Source organism: Ceratotherium simum, chromosome 17 (assembly GCF_057802395.1).
Source record: "Ceratotherium simum simum isolate JZ-2026a chromosome 17, ASM5780239v1, whole genome shotgun sequence".
Classification (NCBI taxonomy): domain Eukaryota; kingdom Metazoa; phylum Chordata; class Mammalia; order Perissodactyla; family Rhinocerotidae; genus Ceratotherium; species Ceratotherium simum.
This window is the reverse complement of record NC_141916.1, coordinates 16,207,774-16,229,437: the sequence shown is the minus strand read 5'-3', so window position 1 is coordinate 16,229,437 and position 21,664 is coordinate 16,207,774. Positions and strand designations below refer to the sequence as shown.

The 21,664-nt window shown below is 52.2% G+C and overlaps 1 protein-coding gene across 4 annotated transcripts; it reads left to right on the top strand.

The window, feature by feature from the left end:
* The first annotated feature begins 183 nt into the window (after positions 1-183).
* ESPL1 (extra spindle pole bodies like 1, separase) lies at positions 184-20,884 on the top strand. 4 transcript variants are annotated; one of them, XM_087442319.1, is made up of 31 exons: positions 184-263; positions 698-790; positions 969-2,027; positions 2,317-2,421; positions 2,556-2,676; positions 4,882-5,018; positions 6,049-6,242; positions 6,552-6,791; positions 6,978-7,122; positions 7,232-7,370; positions 7,572-7,711; positions 8,658-8,792; positions 10,080-10,199; positions 10,667-10,838; positions 11,227-11,352; positions 11,483-11,639; positions 12,142-12,251; positions 13,898-14,886; positions 15,433-15,781; positions 15,982-16,143; positions 16,760-16,973; positions 17,074-17,264; positions 17,808-17,935; positions 18,113-18,193; positions 18,691-18,846; positions 18,955-19,125; positions 19,250-19,354; positions 19,547-19,662; positions 19,829-19,912; positions 20,080-20,244; positions 20,527-20,884. In XM_087442319.1, the coding sequence occupies exons 2-31, from the start codon at positions 710-712 to the stop codon at positions 20,726-20,728; spliced, it is 6,294 nt and encodes a 2,097-aa protein (XP_087298445.1). In that variant the 5' UTR covers positions 184-263; positions 698-709; the 3' UTR covers positions 20,729-20,884. The 4 variants fall into 4 exon arrangements, with proteins under 4 accessions (XP_087298445.1, XP_087298443.1, XP_087298446.1 ...); XM_087442317.1 differs by having other exon boundaries at positions 18,071-18,193; XM_087442318.1 differs by lacking the exon at positions 184-263 and adding an exon at positions 271-344 and having other exon boundaries at positions 18,071-18,193.
* The last annotated feature ends 780 nt before the right edge of the window (positions 20,885-21,664 follow it).

Sequence of the window (21,664 nt, the reverse complement as noted above, 5' to 3'; positions counted from 1 at the left end):
TGCTAAGGAACTCGGCCGTGACTGGAAAAAGTGGTGAAACCCGCGCCCCCAAGAGGCTTTAACGCCCGGAGCAGCAGGGCCCAGCCGGCCGGCGTCACGTGACGACGCAGCGCGGCCGGTAAACTACAACTCCCATCGCACCGCGCGGCCCGCCGGCGATACGCAGCTCTCGCTGATTGGTCACTGGGGATATTTGAAAGGAGGGGCTGGCGCGGAAGACGAAGGTTACATCTTGGATCCTTGAGGCGTATTCAACCCGGCGGGTAAGTCCTGGACCTGGGGAGGAGGGCGACTTCTGGGGCGGCAAGGCCCAGAGGGACTCATGAGCGTGTGTACGCGCCGAGGTGAATGGGGTCCCCAGCGCTGACTTGAGGGAGAGGCGGTGGCGGCTCTGCGAGGGAGGGTCGGGAGACCTCGGGACATCCTGGTGGGCGCCGGGGAGTTCGGTGGAGGCGTCCGCTGTGGGGCGTTGGTGTGGTGGGATGGGTAGTGACGCCGGGGATCGGCCGGCTGGAGGGGAAAGCGAAAGCGTCGGTTTATAACCGAGCCCAGCCTCCCGATATAGGCTTTCTTCCGATAGGATTTCTGATGGGATTCTTTGCCCTATTATTCCGCGGCCTTCAAGCCCTTCTCCCGTCCTCCATTAGCTCCCTTACGAATCTTCTCCGCCTTCTCTGATCCGTATCCTTTCTCCTAGCCCTCTGGCGCCATGAGAAGCTTCAAAGGAGTCAACTTTGGAGCTCTGCTAAGCAGCCCGAAGGAGGCCAAAGAGCTGCTGCCTGACTTGAAGGTGAGGATGCTGTCTAGATCCAGATACCTGGCTTTTCAAGCTGAGCTGTTTTGTTTTTTTCCTTATTTGAAGAGATAGATTAGTAGGAGATCCTCTCCTGAGCAACTCTCTTTCTAGTTCCTTTCCCTACTTCTTTCTCTCTTTTGATAGCCCCATTCGCATCTTCCTCTCCTCCTAGGAGTTCCTGTCCAAGGTTCCAGCTGGTTCTCCCAGCTGCCAGTCTGATGCGGAGAGGAGACAAGCTTGTGATGCCATCCTGAGGGCTTGCAACCAGCAGCTGACTGGCAGGCTAGCTTGCCCCGAGCACCTGGGGAGCCTGCTGGAGCTGGCAGAGCTGGCTTGTGATGGCTACTTGGAGTCCACCCCCCAGCGCCCACCCCTCTACCTGGAACGAATTCTCTTCATCTTTCTGCGGAACATTGCTGCACAGGGAATCCCAGAGGCCACACTGCATCTCGCTCAGCCCCTCCACGCCTGCTTGGTGCAGTGCTCTCGCCAAGCTGCTCCCCAGGACTACGAGGCTGTGGCTCAGGGCAGTTTTTCTCTGCTTTGGAAGGGGGCAGAAGCGCTGGTGGAGCGGCGAGCAGCATTCTCAGCGCGTCTGAAGGCCTTGAGCTTTCTAGTACTCTTGGAGGATGAAAGTACCCCGTGTGAAGTTCCCCACTTTGCTTCTCCAACAGCCTGTCGAGTGGTAGCTGCCCATCAGCTATTTGATGCCAGTGGGCATAGTCTGAGTGAAGCAGATGCTGACTTCCTGGATGACATGCTCTCCAGGCATGTGATCAGAGCCTTGGTGGGTGAGGGAGGGGGCTCTCCTGGTCCTCTTTCTCCCCAGAGGGCTCTCTGTCTCTTGGAGCTCACCCTGGAACACTGTCGTCGCCTCTGCTGGAGCCGCCACCATGCCAAGGCCACCAAGGCAGTGGAGAAGGCCCATGGTTACCTAAGGAATACCAGTCTGGCCCCCAGCCTCCAGCTGTGCCAGCTGGGAGTTGAGCTGCTGCAGGTCGGAGAAGGAGGACCCCAGGCAGTGGCCAAGCTTCTGATCAAGGCATCAGCTGTCCTGAACAGCAGTGTGGAGGCACCATCACCCCCGCTGCGGGCATTGTGTGACAGCTGCCAGTTCTTCCTCTCAGGCCTGGAGCGAGGCATCAAGAGGCATTATGGACTTGATGCTGTTCTGGGCCTCTTTGCTTTTCTTGGAGGGTACTGCTCTCTCATCCGGCAGCTGCAAGGTGGTGTAAGTTAAGGACCTAAAGGTGAGGTGGGAATGTGGTTCTGTGGACTCACCATCAGCCTAGGGTCTTTGGCAAGATCTGGAAGCCTGGCTCCCTTCTTGGTATGCTGCTCTCTGGACTATGCCTGGCTGGCCAGCAGGCAGCCCAGTCTATCCTGAGAGGCAGTGGCCCCTTCTGATGTCCTTCCTACTCCCTGGGCTACGTCAGCTCTCCAGGACTCTGGGCCAGTCTTCGGCTTGGGGCTCCCGCTTTATGTCTGTCCCTCAAACCAAACCCCCCTTCCTTCCTCAGGTCTGCGGGGACTCCTCCAAGCAGCAGCAGTCTTTGGTTCAGATGCACTTTCAGGGGCTTCACCTCTACACTGTGGTGGTTTATGACTTTGCCCAAGGCTGTCAGGTACCATCTGGGAATCAAGGAACATGGACGCATCCTGGGGTCTGGGGTTGCTTGGCTTTGGGCGTGGGGTGGGGTGGAGTCACCTTGGACCTATCGTGACTCCTCTCACCCTCAAGCCCTTCTTGTCCCTTCAGGAGGCTGATGTGGCCGACCTGGCCCAGCTAGTGGAAAGTTGCAAATCTACTGTTGTCTGGATGCTGGAGGCCTTACAGGGCCTGTCAGGCCGAGAGCTGACCGACTACCTGGGGATGACTGGTTAGTGCCCTGACCCAGATACAGGGTTCTTGGGAGACTCATCAGTCCTTAGGCAGGCAAATAGCACTTGCTGACTGGTTCTGACCACGATGGGGGCTCCTTATGGTTTAAGGAGGCAGTGAAAGAGATGTTTATAAGTGTCTGTTACTCTGTATTTAACATCTGTAGAGAAGTGATGGGGCTAACTTATAATAGCAGATGTGAATTTTTTCTCATTGACTTCGAAATCTGATTTTGTATTTGTTTCATGAAAACAGTTGTACCTGATGTGCCACTTTATGACTTTCTATATATTTAAATTTCAAAGAACATTTGTAACTTCAATTTTTTTAAACTAGGTAAAACATTCACAGGGTTCAAAATTCAGATTACACAAAAGAGCATACAGTGAAAAGTCCCTCTCCCACTCCTAATCCTGGTCACCCAAAGTCCCCTCTGCAGAGGCAACTAATAGGACCAATTTCTTACATATCCTTCTGGAGATACACTATGTGTATATATAAACCAACATGCATTTATACTTCTCCCACCCTTTTTTGAAATATACATACAGAAAAGTACTAAGATTGTATATGTACAGTTTGATGGGTTTTTACAAAGTGAACATACTTTGTAACCAACATCTAGGTCAAGTAACACAGCATGACTTAGACCCATGACTTAGACCAGAAAACCATGTTTGTGCCTTCTTCTTGTGCTCACCATCCCCCAATAGCAACACTATCTTAACACTAACAGGGTAGGTTAGTTTTACCTATTTTTGTATTTCATAATAAATTTCCCCCTCATTTTACAAAAAGCATGGCCCTTTAGTTCTTTTTGTTTTGTTTTGATGTTTTTTTTGGTGAGGAAGATTGTCCCTGAGCTAACATCTGTTGCCAATCTTCCTCTTTTTTTTTTAGCTTGAGGAAGATTGGCCCTGAGCGAACATCCGTGCCAATCTTCCTCTATTTTGTATGTGGTATGCCGCCACAGCATGACTTGGTGAGCGGTGTGTAGGTCTGTGCCCGGGATCCTAACCCACAAACCCAGGGCTACCGAAGTGGAGCGTGCGAACTTAACCACTATGCTACTAGGCCGGCCCCCATGGCCCTTTAGTTTAAATCATATAAACCTAAGTTTGGGGCAAGCATTAGAATTTTTTGGAAGGTTCTGGAGAACTTTTCATATTCATATTTTCAGTGATTGAACCTAGCCATAGAGATGAAACTATCAGGAGTCAACAAAAATTATTAGTGGCAGGCAAGAACTCTACCGCTGAAGCACCAATGATGACAACAAAAATTATTAGTTTGAAAATTCTTCCCACAGAGTATTGAAGACTGACTTTATTTTCTCCCACCTTCCTACGTTGATAGCCAAGAAGCTGCATAAACTAGAATTTGGGGAAATTTTATTCATTCAACACATTTATTGAGTACTGCTCTGTGCTAAGCACTATTCTGAGTGCTTGGATATGTCAGTAAACAAAACAAAGATCCCTGCCCTCAGGGAGCTGTGTTCTGATTGGGGAGAAAGATAATAAACAACAGAGTAATTGAATTATGAACATGTTAGAAAGTGGTAAGAAGTATGGGAGAAAGGAAAAATAGAGCGGGATAAGAAAGGGAAGTAGAAGTTCAGGGTGTGTGAGGGGGGCAAGTTCCCATTTAAAATAGGGTGGTCAGGGTGGGCCTCACTGAGAAGGTGATGAGCGGAACCTGGAGGGGGTGAGGGAGTTGGCCGTGGAGATACCTGGAAGAGACTTCCGTGTCAGAGGAAACAGCCAGTGCTAAGGTCCTGAGGCAGGAGTGGGTCTGGTGTGTTCAAGGAATAGTAAGGAGGCTACTGTGGCTTCAGTGGAATGGGGGAAGGAGAGGGAGGTAAGAGATAAGCCCGAGTGTTTCCCCTGAAATGCTGGCCTTTGGAGCGAGATGAAGACAGAGATGGGCATGTGAGAGAGATGGGCCCTGTGTGGGGATGAGGACGCAGCTCTTGTAAAACAAGCGCAGAGGGCTGGCCGGTGTGGCTGCCTCACTGGAATGGAGGGCAGGGCGACTCAGAGCAAGACAGGGAGAGCTGCCCCTCTCTCATTCCCCAGTGACAGAGGTTCCTTTCTGATTTGAAAGCTGCTGAGCTCACCACGGTTGAGCCTGTCTCTACTGCCTCTTCAGTAGGAGAGGGGGCACCATTCCTGTGGTCACCTGTCCTTTCTCTCCCCTGCAGCCTCTTACACCAGCAACTTGGCCTACAGCTTCTACAGTCACAAGCTCTATGCTGAGGCCTGTGCCATCTCCGAGCCCCTCTGTCAGCACCTGGGCTTGGCGAAGCCGGGCACCTATCCCGAGGTGCCTCCTGAGAAGGTATGAGGGCAAGAAGGAAGGTTATGTTGTGGGGAGGAGGGGGCTTGAGGAGCATGAAAGGGTCTGGCCAGGACCCTGCCTCGGAGTGTTAGGAGGGTGTTGGGAGCTGCGTGTTGGCACCAGTGCCTGGGGCAGTGTTTCCCAGACCACACCTGTACTGTTATTTACTTAATTTTTTTTTCTACTGACTCACTTTTTATATTTAGCCTTGTCCGAGCCCGTGGTTCTCAGCCTGGCTGTATATTAGAATCGTCTGAGTGAACTTAAAAACAAATTCTAATGCTTGCCCCAAACTCAGTGCGTCAGAATCTGGCGCTAGAGCGTGGGCGTCTGGGTATTTAAAAAGCTTCCCTGGTGGTCCTTTGGGCAACCAGAGTGAGAACTGCTGTCTTACCCACAAAATGAAATGATGGCTTGGCAGGCAGGATGGGTCCTAGAGGGACTTGTGTTTCATCTTGAGTGAGGTTGAGGAGCCTCTAAAGGATTTAAGTGGAGTCACGAGATCAGATTGGCATCCTGGGTTTCTCTGGCATCACTGTGGCAAATGAACCGGGTGTGAGGACAACACCGGGCACCAGGCCGCTCTAGTAGCCTAGGCAGGAAAGGGTGGGTATCTGAACTGAAGCAACTTCCCAATGGATGGAAAGAAGTAGGGGGGTGGGGAGTGCAAGAAGTCAAGGATTAACCTGGTAGGTGACTGGCTGTGAGGGAGGGAGAAGGGAGAGTCAAGGATGGTCTCGTATTTCTGACTCAGGAGAAGGCGGTGATTTGCGGAGAGGATGACAGGAGGAGGAGCGAGGTTTCAGGGGTGTGGATGATGAATACGTGGGTGGGATGAAGTGAAGCCTCAGGTTGTTCTTAGCTGTCTTCTGCCTGGGGGCGGGGTGTGGCAGGAGGGCCACCTCCCACCCCTACGGGGTGGTGTATGTAGGTAGTGTACGTACGCATGCATATATACACGCACTCTTCTCCACTGGACAGACTCACTGGTCCCCCGCTCCAGTTTGGTCTGTTCCCTTTCTCTGGTCAGTTGCACAGGTGCTTCCGGCTGCATGTAGAGAGTTTGAAGAAACTGGGTAAACAGGCCCAGGGCTGCAAGATGGTGACTCTGTGGCTGGCAGCCCTGCAGCCCTGTGGCCCCGAACACATGGCTGAGCCAGTCACCTTCTGGGTCCGGGTCAAGAGGGATGCAGCCAAAGCTGGCGACAAGGAGCTACAGCTGCGGTGAGTTGGTGAGGAGGGAGGCAACCATGTTTGCCCCATGGCTAGGGCTGGCTTTTTGTACTCACGATCATGTTCATCCTTGTGTCCGAAAAAGGCACTGGTTCTTCCATCCATCGTTACTCATTGAGTGCCTACTATCTGCAAGCCACTGTGCCGGGTACTGGGGGAACAGTGGCGACAGGCAGTGTTCTTGCTTTCACAACTGGAAACTTAACTGCGCTCTCAGCCAGCCAAGGCTGGGACTCCTTGGCCTGGGGCAGAGGCTCTGTGTTCACAGGCTCCCCAGGTGCTGAGCCTGCCCTTTCTCAGGACTCTGCGAGACAGCCTGAGCGGCTGGGACCCGGAGACCCTGGCCCTCCTGCTCAGGGAGGAGCTGCAGGCCTACAAGGCAGTGCGGGCCAACACGGGGCAGGAACGGTTCAACGTCATCTGTGACCTGCTGGAGCTGAGCCCCGAGGAGACACCGGCCGGGGCCTGGGCTCGAGCCACCCACCTGGTGGAACTGGCTCAGGTGCTCTGCTACCACGACTTTGCCCAGCAGACCGACTGGTGAGGAGGAATAGCTGGGGAGGCCACACTTGCTTCTTGTCCCAGGTCCTCTCACCCTTTTCAGAGCCTGTTTCCCTTTCCACGTCCCTGAGTACCCACTTCAGTTTGTGGCCCTGGGAGCTCATTCAAAGGGTGAGGCCCGCTGTCCTGCGGAAGGCCCCGCTTGAGTGCCTCCTCTCCCCACAGCTCTGCCCTGGATGCTATCCGGGAAGCCCTGCAGCTTCTGGAGTCTGTGAGGCCCGAGGCCCAGGCTGAGGATCAGCTTCTGGATGATAAAGCACAGGCCCTGCTGTGGCTCTACATCTGCACCCTGGAGGCCAAAATGCGGGAAGTGAGTGTGGCTGCTGTGGGGCAGAGCAGAACTGGGGACAGGGGTTGTTTTCCCAGGCCTCCAGTGAGCTGGTACCCGCCCTGTTTTTGACCCTGATCTCCCCATCCAGGGTATTGAGCGGGATCGGAGAGCCCAGGCCCCTAGTAACCTGGAGGAGTTTGAAGTCAATGACCTGAACTACGAAGATAAACTCCAGGAAGATCGCTTCCTATACAGTAACATTGCCTTCAATCTGGCTGCAGATGCTGGTGAGGGCCGTGAACGTAGTGTGGTGGGATAGTCTCTTCTGTGGCTTCCTAAGAGCAGAACGGGGACCCCAGGTGTGGGAGAGGCTGGCCCTGTAGGGTGGGAGGTAGGCACAAAGGGCAGAGGGTGTTATGGAGAAGGGTGCATTCTCCCCCAATGGCCCACGCTGAGAGAATGGCTGGTCTGTTTCTTCTGACTTATAGCTCAGTCCAAATGCCTGGACCAAGCTCTGGCCCTGTGGAAGGAGGTCCTTACAAGGAGGCAGGCCCCCGCTGTGCGGTGTCTCCAGCAGACAGCAGCCTCACTGCAGATCCTAGCAGCCCTCTATCAGCTGGTGGCAAAGGTAATGGGGCAGGGCGTTGTCGCAGACCCGAAACCCAGCTCCTTCACCCTCTTTGGCCTGTGTATCTGCTGAGAAGCCACGTAACTTGCTGTGGGCTCTGTGACCAGTCTCCCTGAGTTTAAATCCAGGCTCCATCTTAGTAGAACATGGTCTTAGGCAACTCACTCAGCCTTCTAAGCTCGAGCTTCCTTATCTCTAAGATGAGGGGAGTAACACTGCTCCCTCAGCGCTGTCAGCATTCAGTGAGATGATGTGGGAAGATGTTGGGCATAAACAGAATACTCAAATCTTAGCCAAAAGTATTATTAATTATTAGATAATTTTAGACCTGTATACTCAGAAAAATACATAAATGCATATGGACACAATTTTACATTTTTACATGCAATGTCAGGAGGTCTCACAGCCTCTGAAGCTCTTCCCTGGACCTCACATTAGGATCCTCCAAAAAAGAATGTTGCACATAGGGGATCTTTGTTACTGTGGGCCATTGGGCTGCATTTCTAGCACGAGGACCCGGAAGCTGCCCCGGCCCTAGATGTGAGTCTTGGCTCTACCACAGACATGTTATGTGAGCTTAAACAGGCAACTTAAGCTATGTCTGTCTTAGTTTCCTCATCTGTAACGCTGGGATGAGAGCTGCTGTGAAGATGAAGGGAGTCGATGCATGTGAACCTCTTGGCATAGTGCCTGGGCCATAGTAGGCCCTCAGTAAATCCTGGCTGTTGATGATGACTGGTATCTTGGCTTTAAAACAGAGGGGTAGGATGGTTCGCAGGCTCCCTCACTGCTGTCCTCTCAAGGTCCCTGGATGGCTGCTCTGTCCGGGTAGCCGCATTCCATCCAGGCTCTGAGGTCAGACCAAGGTCCCGAGGGCTGGGGAGCAGAGTGTAGAAGTGGAGGCTCGAGCAGGCACTGGGTAAACTTGCTGCTCCTGGCCCACCAGCCTCTGCAGGCTCTGGAGGTCCTCCTGCTTGTACGGATTGTCTCCCAGAGACTGGAGGACCATGCGAAAGCAGCTGGCTCCTCCTGCCACATCACTCAGCTCCTCCTGACCCTCGGCTGTCCCAGCTATGCCCAGGTGAGTGCCCAGCCCAGCCTGGGGACTGCAGGGGGGACCTGGCTTTTGTGACCCATCTTTTCTCTGAGAAGACAGGATACTGAAGGGGCAGTTTCTCTGCCTTCTACTGCCACATTCGGCTGGAGGATTGGAAAGTGGGGAGTGGTTGGGAGGCAGCTGTGGGAAGAAGAGGCATCTTTCTCCTCCTCACTGCAAAACCAACTGTTGATGAAGTTTTACAGATTCTGCATCAGGAATACCCCATTAATCCAGTATTTCCCAACCATTTCTGGTGCCCTAATTGATGCTTTTCGCTCGCTTAGGACTATTACAGTGTCTCCTAGCTGCTCTACTTGCCTCCAGTTTCTCCTTTTTCTACCTCATCTTCTAACTACTACTAGCGTGATGTTTTTAGGCACAGATCTGATCTTATCTCTTTCCTGCTTAAAGGATTTCATCGGCTCTCCATCACCTGCAGGATGCTGTCCAGACCCTTTACTTTGCATTGTACGCTTTCTGTATTCTGGTCCACACTTTTTCTTGCTGCTCCCTACCGTGACCCTTGTGCCAGTCTGTACCAGGTCCTTTATATCCCTTGTACGTGCCTGTCTTTGGTTGTGTTAGTCCCTCCACCCTAAATGTGTCCTCTCCTTCCCCCTTTTATTTAATTCAGCAAACCTGTACTTTCTTTTCAAGGCTTAGCTCAATGGTCTTCCACTTCACAGAGCATTTTATACATCCTCTTCTTCAAGGGCAGCATCAGCCCCTTTCCCTGGGTCCCCAGAGCATTCATGGCATTGTGTCATGATGACATAGGTGTGCCCATGCCCCCACTGCATTGTAAGCTATTGGATGGAAGGTCCTGCTTACTCCTTATTCAGCTTTGTCTTTCTAGCATAGTGGTTAACTGAGAGGTACCAAGTGAACATTTTAGTGAGTGAGTGAAGAACTCCTGTATAGATTATACTGTTTAAAATAATTTAGTATTTAATTGGACATATTCAGCATTTTGCTTGCAAGTGTTTCTTTTTTTTTAATTAATTTATTTTTTCCCCCAAAGCCCCAGTAGATAGTTGTATATCATAGTTGCACAGCCTCATAGTTGCTGTATGTGGGACGCGGCGTCAGCATGGCCGGAGAGGCGGTGCGTAGGTGCGTTCCCAGGATCCGAACCTGGGCCGCCAGCAGCGGAGCGCGCGCACTTAACCGCTAAGCCATGGGGTTGGCCCGTGCTTGCAAGTGTTTTAATTTGAAGAGTCTGGCTGCTTCTCACCAGCATGCTCACGCACCCCCTGATTGCTTCCTTAGTTACACCTGGAAGAGGCAGAATCAAGTCTGAAGCTTCTGGATCACACCACTGATGCGTACCAGCTCCTTTCCCTGACCCGAGACCTACTGCAAAGTCAACTCTGCTGTGCTCAGCAGAAGGTATTTCTCACCTTCTTAGTCCCTGAAGGTCATGGGTATTGGAAGGATTTTAGGATTTTCTAGATATTTGTCTGGCTTCTGAGACAACTTCCTAGCTCCAACTTGCCTGGAGCTAGGAAGAATATTCCTGGCCCTGCCTCTCCAATGACTCATTCACCAGTGCTCCTATCTTAGAGATACTGTCCTTTTCCAGTTTCCTCAGGGGCAAGGGGGAAGGTCTATCCTGTGACTAGAAACTGGGATGACACAGGAGCCCTAGACTGGAAATCCAGTGGGGGCCAAAGACCTGAGGTTTCTCACAAACTAGCCGTGTGACTTGGCCGAGTCTTGTTCCCTCTCAGGCTCTAGTTTTCTCTACAGCTGTATCATTCTTAAAAGCAGGGATTGGGCCAGATGATCTCCAGGGGCATCTCAAGCATCCAATCTGACTTCATCACTGCTCTCCTCCGGCCCCCTCCCTCTCCCAGGTGACTGAGGGCGCCTCTCTGTTGCTGTCTGTGCTTCGGGACCCCGCCCTCCAGAGATCATCCAAGGCTTGGTACTTGTTGCGTGTCCAGTCCCTGCAGCTGGTAGCAGTCTACCTTAGCCTCCCATCAGACAGCCTCTCCACCTCCCTGTGGGAGCAGCTCTGTGCCCAAGGTAAAAGAATAGGGTGCTTGGCCCTCCTTGGTCGATGTGTGTGGTTTGTCTGCTATCAGCTCTTCTCAGCCCTTGTTCCCTCTGCTCTCCAGCTGCATGGACCAGCCTACCTAGAAGCTACACAGAGTAGGCCTGGGAGAGCAAATGAGTTTCACTTCACCTGCTGACTCTGATTGCTTAGTGATGCCTGGAATACTACACTGACAAGGATTCTGAGACCCCATGTGGTCTCAGGGGAAAGAGTTCTGTGATTGATTAGCTCTGTCTGCCTTAGATACAGAATGAGAAGAGTGGCAGTGTGCTTTGCATTTGCTATCTTAGTAGTTAATGGTGGTGGAAGTTCTGGCCACATCGTCTCCCTTTTTGTCGCCCCCTCTCACCTGCACAGGCTGGCAGACACCTGAGATAGCACTCATCGACTCCCATAAGCTCCTCCGAAGCATTATCCTGCTCATGGGCAGCGACGTGCTCTCCACTCAGAAAGCAGCAGTGCAGATGCCGTTTCTAGACTATGGTGAGTCTGAGGAGGAAAGCAAGGCCCTGTGGGAATGAACAGGCTAGATTGTGGGCTGGCAGTTTTGTCCCCAGAGGATCCAGGCCATGACTGAATGATGATGGTCTCGCCTCTCTCTCTTTTGCTACAGGTGAAAATCTGGTACAAAAATGGCAGGTTCTTACAGAGGTGCTGAGCTGCTCAGCGAAGCTGGTCTCCCGCCTGGGCCTCCTGGGCTGTGTGAGCGAAGCCAAGGCCTTTTGCTTGGAGGCCCTGAAACTTACGACAAAGCTACAGATACCGTGCCAGTGAGTACAGGGCCCAAGAGGATGCCCATTCCAGAACCTGAGTGCCTGCGCCCTTGACCGTGGGTTCCCAAACTGTTCCACTGATGAACTTGTTATGTTTGGCGGGGTTGGTGGAAGAAAGCATTCCATGGCTAAAGAAATGGGAAATGCTGAGTCAATCGAGGTTAGATGTTTTATTTCCTATAGGACTTCTCATGTCCTCCCGTATGCTAATATGCATAAATCTCCAAAAGGGAGATCTATTGTATAGCATTTCCCTATATCTCTTTGCCCACAGGATCCTATTTTTGAGGAATGCAGTTTGGGAAGTCCTGTTTGAGTTGGGTCCAGAGGAAAGCATAGACAGTTCCCCAGGGACCCCTGAAGTCAGCTTCAGGAAATAAAGGCCTTTTGGAGGCTGGGAAAGACTGTGACGGCTCTGTCTGGGCAAGGGGCAAAAGGAAGGACTCTCTAGGAAGACAAAGGATTTCACTAATTGGTTGTCGTCCCTTCTCCTGGTAAGGTGTGCCCTGTTCCTGGTGCTGAAGGGGGAGCTGGAGCTGGCACGCAGTGACGCTGACCTCTGTCAGTCGGACCTGCAGCAGGTACTCTTCTTGCTGGAGTCTTGCACAGGTGAGCAGCCGCGCCCCCACGCCCATGGGCGGCGGAGAGAGTGACACACACACCACAACACATCTTTGTATGTCAAAGGTTTGGTTTCCTCCTAATCAGAGACTTACTTCTGGTCACGGGGCAAAGCTCCCTTTTCTTCAGTCAGGCCATCGGTGTCCCTCCTTCAGGTAGCCTGTCCAGGACCAACCCTACCTCATTCCAGTTTTCAGTGCTAACACATTTGGGCTGTTTACATTTAAATTTAATTTAAATAAAATTTAAAATTCAGTTCCTTAGTCACTCGTCACGTTTCACATGCTCAATAGCGACACGTGACTGGTGGCTACTGTACTGGGTGGCACAAATGTCGTGTCCTCAGGAGGGCTTCAGCTAATAATAAAATATTGTATTTATGGTACATTTTTTCTTATCAACCACTCTTTCCTCTAGTATTTCATTTCACCCACACAAAACCCTGGAAAGTCAGGTGGGAACATAGATGTTTACATTTGTAAAATGAGAAAGTTGAGAAATTCAGTGTTTTGGGCCAGGATCATGGGGCAGTCAGGGGCAGGAGCCAGGATTAAGACTTGGGCCTCTGATGCTGGCCCGCTACCCTGAGCCATGCAGCCTTCTTTTTGTTGCTGGGAAAGATTTGCTCTGAGCTAACATCTGTTGCCAACCTTCCTCTCTCTTTTTTTTTTTCTGCTGAAAGCCCCAGTACGTAGTTGTATATTCTAGTTGTAAGTCCTTCTAGTTCTTTTATGTGAGCTGCCACCAGAGCATGGCTACTGACAGAAGAGTGGTGTGGTTCTGCACCAAACTTGAACTGCTAGGCCATCAGGGTTGGCTCCATGCAGCCTTCTGAGCTGCAGCTATGGGGGCTTCATGGGCTGTACTGATTCATTGTTGGATGGGAAAAAAACATTAGGGATTTTATCAAAAAAATAATAAGCCATACTAATATTTAGTATGTTCATACAGTAATGTATATGAGTAATTAGTAAGTAAATAACACATATATTAGGAGGTGGGCCCTGGGGGTAGCTCAGGAAGCTCTTGGTATCATTTCTCCCAGTATTTTTTTTTTAATGCCAAGCATGCTTTTTATTCTACAATAAACATTTACACTTCTGAATTTTAAGATGGTTTAAATATATTCCACAGTAAAAACATTTTATTTTAAAATATGTATAATTTTTACTGATTTGTGCATTATTAATCACTACACTATATATGGTTTTATAATAAATACATACATAGATTATATATATACCTATATAATACATATATATATATACACATTGGGTTACTCTGATTTTTTGAATCTGGTACCTATCAATTCTAAGTGCTAGAAAAATTTTATTCCACTATAAATCTGGTAATCTACTGTCCTTTCTTAGAGTTCATGAAACAATAGAACTTACAAATGGCATTGATCCAGTATATATACCAAAAATTTTTAATCTCACTCAGGTTTTAAAAGATTTACAAGCTTGTTTTTAACCTGATCTGTGTTGCCAGATGAGGGAAAAAAGTTTCGAAATAAATTATTATTAAAAAAATGAAAAATTCTGGGTAGCTGGCATTAGTATTATAACTACCATTTCTCTTTGGAGTTATTCATTTCTCCCAGTTTTGTAATTCTTGTTCCGCTCTCTCCGCAGAATTTGGTGGACTAGCCCAGCACCCAGACTCTGTGAAGAAGGTCCTCCCACAAAAGGGGAGGCAACAGGCCCGAGTCCCCTGTCCTCCGGACCTCCCAGAGGAGGAGCCCTTCCTAAGAGGCCCTGCCCTGGAGCTGGTGGCCACTGTGGCCAAGGAGCCTGGCCCCATAGCACCTTCTACTAACTCCTCGCCAATCCTGAAAATGAAGCCCCAGCCCAGCCCCAGCTTCCTGACCCATTCGCCCACCTGTGACTGCTTGCTCTGTGCCAGCCCTGTCCTCTCCACAGTCTGTCTGCGCTGGGTGTTGGTCACAGCAGGGGTGAGGCTGGCCTTGGGCCATCGGGCCCAGGGTCTGGATCTGCTGCAGGTAGTGCTAAAGGGTTGCCCCGCAGCCACTGAGCGCCTCACCCAAGCTCTGCAAGCTTCCCTGAATCACAAAGCACCCCCCTCCCCTGTCCCAAGCCTCTTGGATGAGATCTTGGCTCAGGCATACACACAGCTGGCACTGGAGGGGCTGAGCCAGCCATCAAACAAGAGTCTGGGGAAGGTCCTGGAGTCAGGGCTGAAGTTTGTGGCAGCACAGATACCCCACCTGGAGCCCTGGCGAGCCAGCCTACTCTGGATTCAGGCCCTTGCAAAGGTGGCTGGCCTCAGCTGCTGCACTACCCAGCTCTTTGCAAGCTCCTGGGGCTGGCAACCACCACTGGTAAAGAATCCCCCAGGCTCAGAGCCCCCTAAGCCTCGGCACCAAAAGCATTCTGGACGAGGGCGCCAGCAGGTGGTCTCTGCGACCCCACCCCTCCATAATACCTCTCTGAAAGGTCTGGAAGGTGGAGGACCACCCTGTACACCTAAGCCCCCGGGCCGGGTCAGGCAGGCTGGCCCTCGTGTCCCTTTCACCGTGTTTGAGGAAGTCTGCCCTACACAGAGCAAGCCTGAGGTTCCCAAGGCCCCCAGGGTACAACAGAGGATCCAGACACGCCTCAAGGTGAGGTGGGACTGTGGCTAGGTGGTGTTGGTGTCGGGTGGGGGTGGTCCTGGAGAGGAGCTCTGCAGAGCAGGGGTCTCTATGGAATAGCTGTCGGGTGGGGGTGGTCCTGGAGAGGAGCTCTGCAGAGCAGGGGTCTCTATGGAATAGCTGTCGGGTGGGGGTGGTCCTGGAGAGGAGCTCTGCAGAGCAGGGGTCTCTATGGAATAGCTTGCAGGGGCTGATGGGACCTTCAGCTCTCTGGTTATCTGCAGGATCCCTACACACGGCAAGGCCTAGTTCCAAGTCTACCTTTGTTTCAGACAGAAGGCACTTTCCTTAACTCTACCATTCCTTTCCTTTATCCTTCCTCCTCATCTTCTGTTCCCTCCTTCCACACCCAAGAGTTGCTGCCCCTGATTGAGTGTGGTGGGTGTACATGGGAGGTTAATTCTTAAATCTTCCCCAAAGGCCTCTGTGATGGTGCCCCCACAGCGCCACCTGCTGGCAGACAATGTCTTGTCACTGAAGACCCCCTGGCCCTTCTTCCCTTCCCACCCATCCCAGGTGAACTTCAGTGATGACAGTGACTTGGAAGATCCTGTCTCACTTGAGGCATGGCTTGCAGAGGGGCCCCAGAGACGGAGCACTGCTTCCCGGGGCCGGGGCCGGGGCCGGGGCCGGGCTAGGAAGGGCCCGAGCTCGAAGACTGATGCGGTGGCTGTCCCAGGTAGTGCCCCTGGGCACCCTGGCCTCAGTGGCAGGAGCCGGAGGGCCAAGAAGGTGGCATCAGGACATTGTGAGGAGCTGGGCCCCGAGATCATGAGGACCATCCCTGAAGAGGAACTGACTGACAACTGGATGGAAATGAGCTTTGAGATCCTCAGGGGCTCTGATGGGGAAGACTCAGCCTCAGGTATGATGGCAAGGGTGGGGGATAGAAGGTGCATGTGTTTTTGGGGGTTGCCCTGGGGCCAAAGCACAAGAAATGACTGGTGCCAAAGATAGTACAGAAAGAAAGTTCTTTTGCTGGCTCTGGAACTGGATCCTAGAAGGGAGAACAAAGGGGATGGCAGGAGGAGGGAACTCCACAGAAAAGTCATGTTCTTTCCCCAGGTGGGAAGGCACCAGCGGCAGGGCCTGATACAGCCATAGAAGAATGTGAGGTGTTGAGACGGGATGCCAGCAAAGAGGAGCTGCCCATCCCGGGCCCAGGCAAGGAGAGAGACAAGGATCTCGGTCCTTGGCTCCAACTCCCCTCGGCACCTGCAGCCATTGGTGAATATGCTGACCACCGAGGTCTGGTCATTTGGAGAGGGCTGAGCCTCTAGGTCTCTTGATCCCAGTGCCTTTGCAGTCTGTCCTTGGTTCTGGCTTTGGATCCCCATCTTGTTCTAGTTGCCTTTGAACCTGGGTTTGAATCCCAGCACTCTCTCCACTAGCTGTTTGCAAGTCACTTAACCTCTCTGTGCTTCTATTTTCTGTTTTTTTGGGTTTTTTTTGCTTAAGGAAGATTAGCTCTGAGCTAACATGTTTGCCAGTCGGCCTCCATTTTGTATGTGGGTCGCCACCACAGCACGGCCACCGACAAGTAGTATAGGTCCACACCCAGGATCTGAACCCAGGCCGCCAAAGCAGAGTGCGCCAAACTTAACCACTAGGCCATGGGACCAGCCCCTGAGCTTCTATTATCTTAATTGTAAAATGGGGTTTGGGGAGGACGGATTAAGTTGATGCATGTAAATTGTGCAGCACCCCGCTTGGCACATTGCCCTTCATAAATGCTAGCTGCCATTTTCCAAGTGGGAAATGAGCTAGGGACTCCTTTGTGTAAAGTTCCTGTCAGCTAGGAAATAGGGGATTCACTGCAGCGAGTGTCTTGACCTTCCTCCAGGTCTCTCTACCCTGGATTCCATCTGTGACTCACTGAGCATCGCTTTCCGTGGGGTCAGTCACTGCCCTCCCAGTGGGCTCTACGCTCACCTCTGCCGCTTCCTGGCCTTGTGCCTGGGCCACCGGGACCCCTCTGCCACTGCCTGCCTCGTCACCGAGTCTGTCTCCATCACCTCCCGCCACCAGCTGCTCACCCACCTCCACAGGCAGCTCAGGTGAGTGCCCACCATCCGCAAGGCTTGTGCTGGGGCAGACTGAAGGGAGAGTCCAGACTCTGAAGGAGGGATAACTCACCCCTACTTGTGTTGCCTGCAGCAAGGCCCAGAAGCACCGAGGATCGCTCGATATGAAAGACCAGCTGCAGGGGCTGAGCTTCCAGGAGAGGCTCCAAGACGTCCCCCTGGCCCGCATCCAGCGCCTCTTTTCCTTCAGGGCTTCAGGATCTGGCCACTTCCCCCAGCCTGAGAAGAAGAGTTTCCAGGAGCGCCTGGCTCTGATCCCCAGTGGTATGGTGGCAGCCTCCGGCTGGTGCGCCTGTCCTTTCATGCATCTTCCTGCTGAGGAGTTGGGTGAAGGTGCTGAAGGCATCAGTTAGTTCACGTAGATTTCTGATCCTTATAGAAGGACACGTCATACCTTTTCATTGATTAGTCATTTTGTTACTCTCACCAAACAGACATACTGTAAATCTGGAAGTCTTTCTTTTTTTAACCTCAACTTTGAGTTACCAGCAAGTTAACTGTCTTTCTTTAAGGATAAGTGCAGGGGTCCAGGGTCTTCCTACGCTCACATGATACAGGTTCACAGGGGATGTGAGTGCCTCACTCTGCAGGGCCCTTTGTTAGTTTCAGCGAGGGACACAAAGAAGTACAAGACATGGTCTCTGTCCATAGGGAGCTGTTAGGGCAAGGGAGAGCACCTTGCACTCCAGTGACCACAAAAGACTTCTTGGAGTTGTCTTGAGTGCAGGATAGGGATTGAATGCAAAAGACAGGGAAGGGAATTCCTTGTGACAGCTGAAATGATTCTGGCTATGTCCTGTGTGTCAGGGGTGACTGTGTGTGTGTTGGCCCTGGCCACCCTCCAGCCTGGAACTGTGGGCAACACCCTCCTGCTGACCCGGCTGGAAAAAGACAGTCCCCCAGTCACTGTGCAGATCCCTACTGCCCAGAGCGAGGTAGGTGTCCTGGGCTAGGGAGCAAAGCTGGGCTGGGGTGAGCTTCTGGTCAAGCCACTCACATTCTGTGGCTGGGGGGTGGAGAGACGGTGCTCACGTGGACAAGCAGATATCTCATAGCCCCGTCTCCCAAAGCTGCCTCTGAGTTTGGCCCTGAAAGAGTTTGATGCCATCCAGAAGGAACAGAAAGAGAACAGCAGCTGTACTGACAAGCGAGAATGGTGGACAGGGCGGCTCGGACTGGACCACAGGATGGAGGTGTGTGCCCCCAGGGGGGGTGGGGTCAGGCTGCCCTAGGAACGATCTGGAGTGCCAATGTCCTCTCTCACGGGTCCCAGCTCAGTGCCGAGCCACCTCTAGTCCCTTCTGGAAGTGTAGGCCTAAATAAAAAATTATGTCACTTGGGAAGGACTTGAGACAAGAGCCCAGAACTTGAAGGAGTTATGACAATGGGATGTTTAAAGATACACACAAGAAAAAGGATTTAAGCCCAAGTGTCAGCTTCACAGTTTTGCTGTCATTGCCCACCTGTTCGTATTTGTCAAAACATAGTGATAGGTAATAAATCATCTCATCTGTACTGCCCCCAAGTCGCAGCAGATGAAACATGTTTCTAGCTTCTTCCCTTCTATGACTGGCAGAAGGAAATGTAAGACAGAGACACACAGGAAAACCCATTTCCTCCTCTCGGTGTCGGTGCCTGTGGGAAAGAAACTCGGCTCCCTCTCTGCCTGAAGGTTCCGTTCTACATTCAGGTTCTCGTCACGTCGCTGGAGAAGGTTGTGTTGGGCTGCTGGAGGGGGCTGTTGCTGCCATCCAGTGAGGACCCCGGCCCTGCCCAGGAGGCCTCCCGCCTACAGGAGTTGTTGCAGGGATGTGGCTGGAAATATCCTGACCCCACTCTGCTGAAAGTGAGTTGAGAATCAGGGAAGGGGCAGAAGCTAGACTTAACTCCTTCCCACCTGCCACTGTGAGCGGAGCTGGAGCTGTGGCATTCACTGACCGCTGTGCCCCTGCAGATCCTGCTCAGTGCTGCCAGTACTCTCACTGCTCAGGACGTGCAGGCCCTGGCCTGTGGGCTGTGCCCTGCCCAGCCAGAGCGAGCCCACGAGCTCCTGAGTGAGGCCATAGGGCGTCTACGGGGTCAGGCAGTACCGAGCAATAGGCACCTTGTCTTAGTGCTAGACAAGGTAAGGAGCTGGGGCCCGAGGGGCAGTGTCTGGTGGGCAGTGGGCACCTATTCACCCCCACGCCCCTTCTGACTCCTGCGTATACCTGGCTAGGGACAGTAACCTCTGAGTGCTTTCTGCCCAGGACCTGCAGAAGCTACCGTGGGAGAGCATGCCCAGCCTCCGGGCACTGTCTGTCACTCGGCTGCCCTCCTTCCGATTCCTCCTCAGCTACTCCATCATCAAAGAGGTTGGGGATTCAGGGAGTGGGGCATGGGGGTGATTGGTGATTGGGTGGGACTTGAAGAAAGAAAATGCAGAGAGACCTGGGAAGAAAGGAAAAGGTCTTAGGAATGGATCAGTCATGGCAGGGGCTTAGAGTTTGTGGGGCTGCAGCCCTCTGGCCAGACCAGGATCCTGATAACCACTGTCTCTTCCTCAGGCTGGGGCCTCATCGGTGCTGAGCCAAGGGGTGGATCCGCGCAGTACCTTCTACGTCCTGAACCCTCACAATAACTTGTCAAACACAGAGGAGCAATTTCGAGCCCATTTTAGCAGGTCGGGGGGATAAGAGTAAGAAAGGGGGTGGAGAAGGGTGGCGACAACATGCAGGCACCATGTCCTTTTCTCCAGAATGAACTGTTGCAGCCCACCCTCTCCCTAGCGTTCCTTCTGCCCTCTTTGCCCCGTGGCCCCTATTCTTACTCCTGCTTTTTCCCTGCAGAGAAGCAGGCTGGAAAGGGGTGGTCGGGGAGGTGCCGAGTCCGGAACAGGTGCAGGCAGCCCTGACAGAGCATGACTTATATATGTGAGTGCTTAGGGCAGGGAGGTAGGGAAAGGGGCTGTCCCAGAGGAGGGTATCATCATGGTTTGCTTTGGGGCTTTAGAGCCCCTGGCTGAGTCAGGAGGCCTCTGGAGACATAGCAGAGGCCTGATACTGCTCATTCAGGCTCCTCTCACCTCCTTCTGCCTCAGCTATGCAGGGCATGGGGCTGGTGCCCGCTTCCTGGATGGACAGACTGTCCTGCGGCTGAGCTGCCGAGCAGTGGCCCTCCTGTTTGGCTGCAGCAGTGCAGCCCTGGCTGTGCATGGAAACCTGGAGGGGGCTGGCATTGTGCTCAAGTATATCATGGCTGGCTGGTGAGTCTCGAGAGGCAAAGCCCATCCTAGGTCCCCACCCCAGGTTCCTTCCCAGGTCTGAACCCTAAATCCTTCTTCTCTTGTACCCCACCTTCCTCCCATCCTAGTCCCCTGGCATGCCTGGGACTTTAATCCTTTACCCTCTTCTCTCTTAGAACTATGGGCCCAGGGACTTCCTCATTGGCTCAATTCTCTCTACCCACCCATCACCAGCCAATCATGTTTTCCTATGTATTCTGTTTTAGAGCCTTTACTCTGTATTTCTTCCTTCTCTTTTCCCAGCCCCCTGTTCCTGGGTAACCTCTGGGATGTGACTGACCGTGACATTGACCGCTACACGGAGGCTCTGCTGCAGGGCTGGCTTGGAGCAGGCCCAGGAGCCCCCCTTCTCTACTATGTCAACCAGGCCCGCCAGGCTCCCCGACTCAAGTATATTATTGGGGCTGCACCTGTAGCCTATGGCTTGCCCGTCTTCCTGCAGTGACCCCTTGGAACTGTCCTATCGCTGATAGAAGCCATGTGACTGTTCTACCTCCAAACTTAGATTTAACCCTTAGGGTAAATTTTAAGTGATTTTCCCCAGTGTTTTATATGAAACATTTCCTTTTAACATTAATGTAATAAAGACACATTATTTAAATCTTGTTTTGTGTAATTCATTTGAAGACAAGACTATTGCCCCCCACCGACCATGTGGTACTATAAACAGATGAGAACAGCTCACAGGAGTTCAAGTCTGAGAGCCTTGGGGAGAAAGGCAAAACCACAGGACAAAGCTGGGCCTGGCTTGGCCTCAGCAGACAAAGCTGAAGGAGAGAGGGGCATCAAAATGCCTTAAGTGGGGACAGAGGCCCAAGGAAGGGTAGAGAGAGACCCACTGGGAGCGTCCTGAGCAGGCACCATCATTTCTGTCCTGTCTTCCTGCCCTCGGGTGTCCTGGCAGTGACATTAGCTTTAATGCCTCAGTTGCCCCCCACAACTCCCAAAATTGGACGTTAGAGGCCGTTCTCTCCCCACACACAGCTGTTACACTGGTCGGTGCCGTGCACTTCAGCAGCGGATTTTGTGGGGCTCCGCTGTTTATGCATGGTTTCTGTCTCCCCAAAGAGATTGTTAAGCTCCTCAGAAGCACAGACCTCTCCCCTATCCCTCCATCTAGCACACGGTAAGACATTGCATTGATTAATAAACCTTGTGCCGTACTCGTCCGTTGATAACGTGGCTCTTGATCATGCTCTCCACCCCTAGACTCCTCAGCTTCATGCCGACAGCACCACTTTCACGACGCTACTCCCCCTGACCCCGCACTTCCCAGGCGTCTTCCTTGACTCTCAGTCACCGGGTTTATACCATCCACATGGAGTAGCATACATTGCTTTGCAAAATTGCGGTTATGGCCTGAGTACTTTTAAGATTTTTA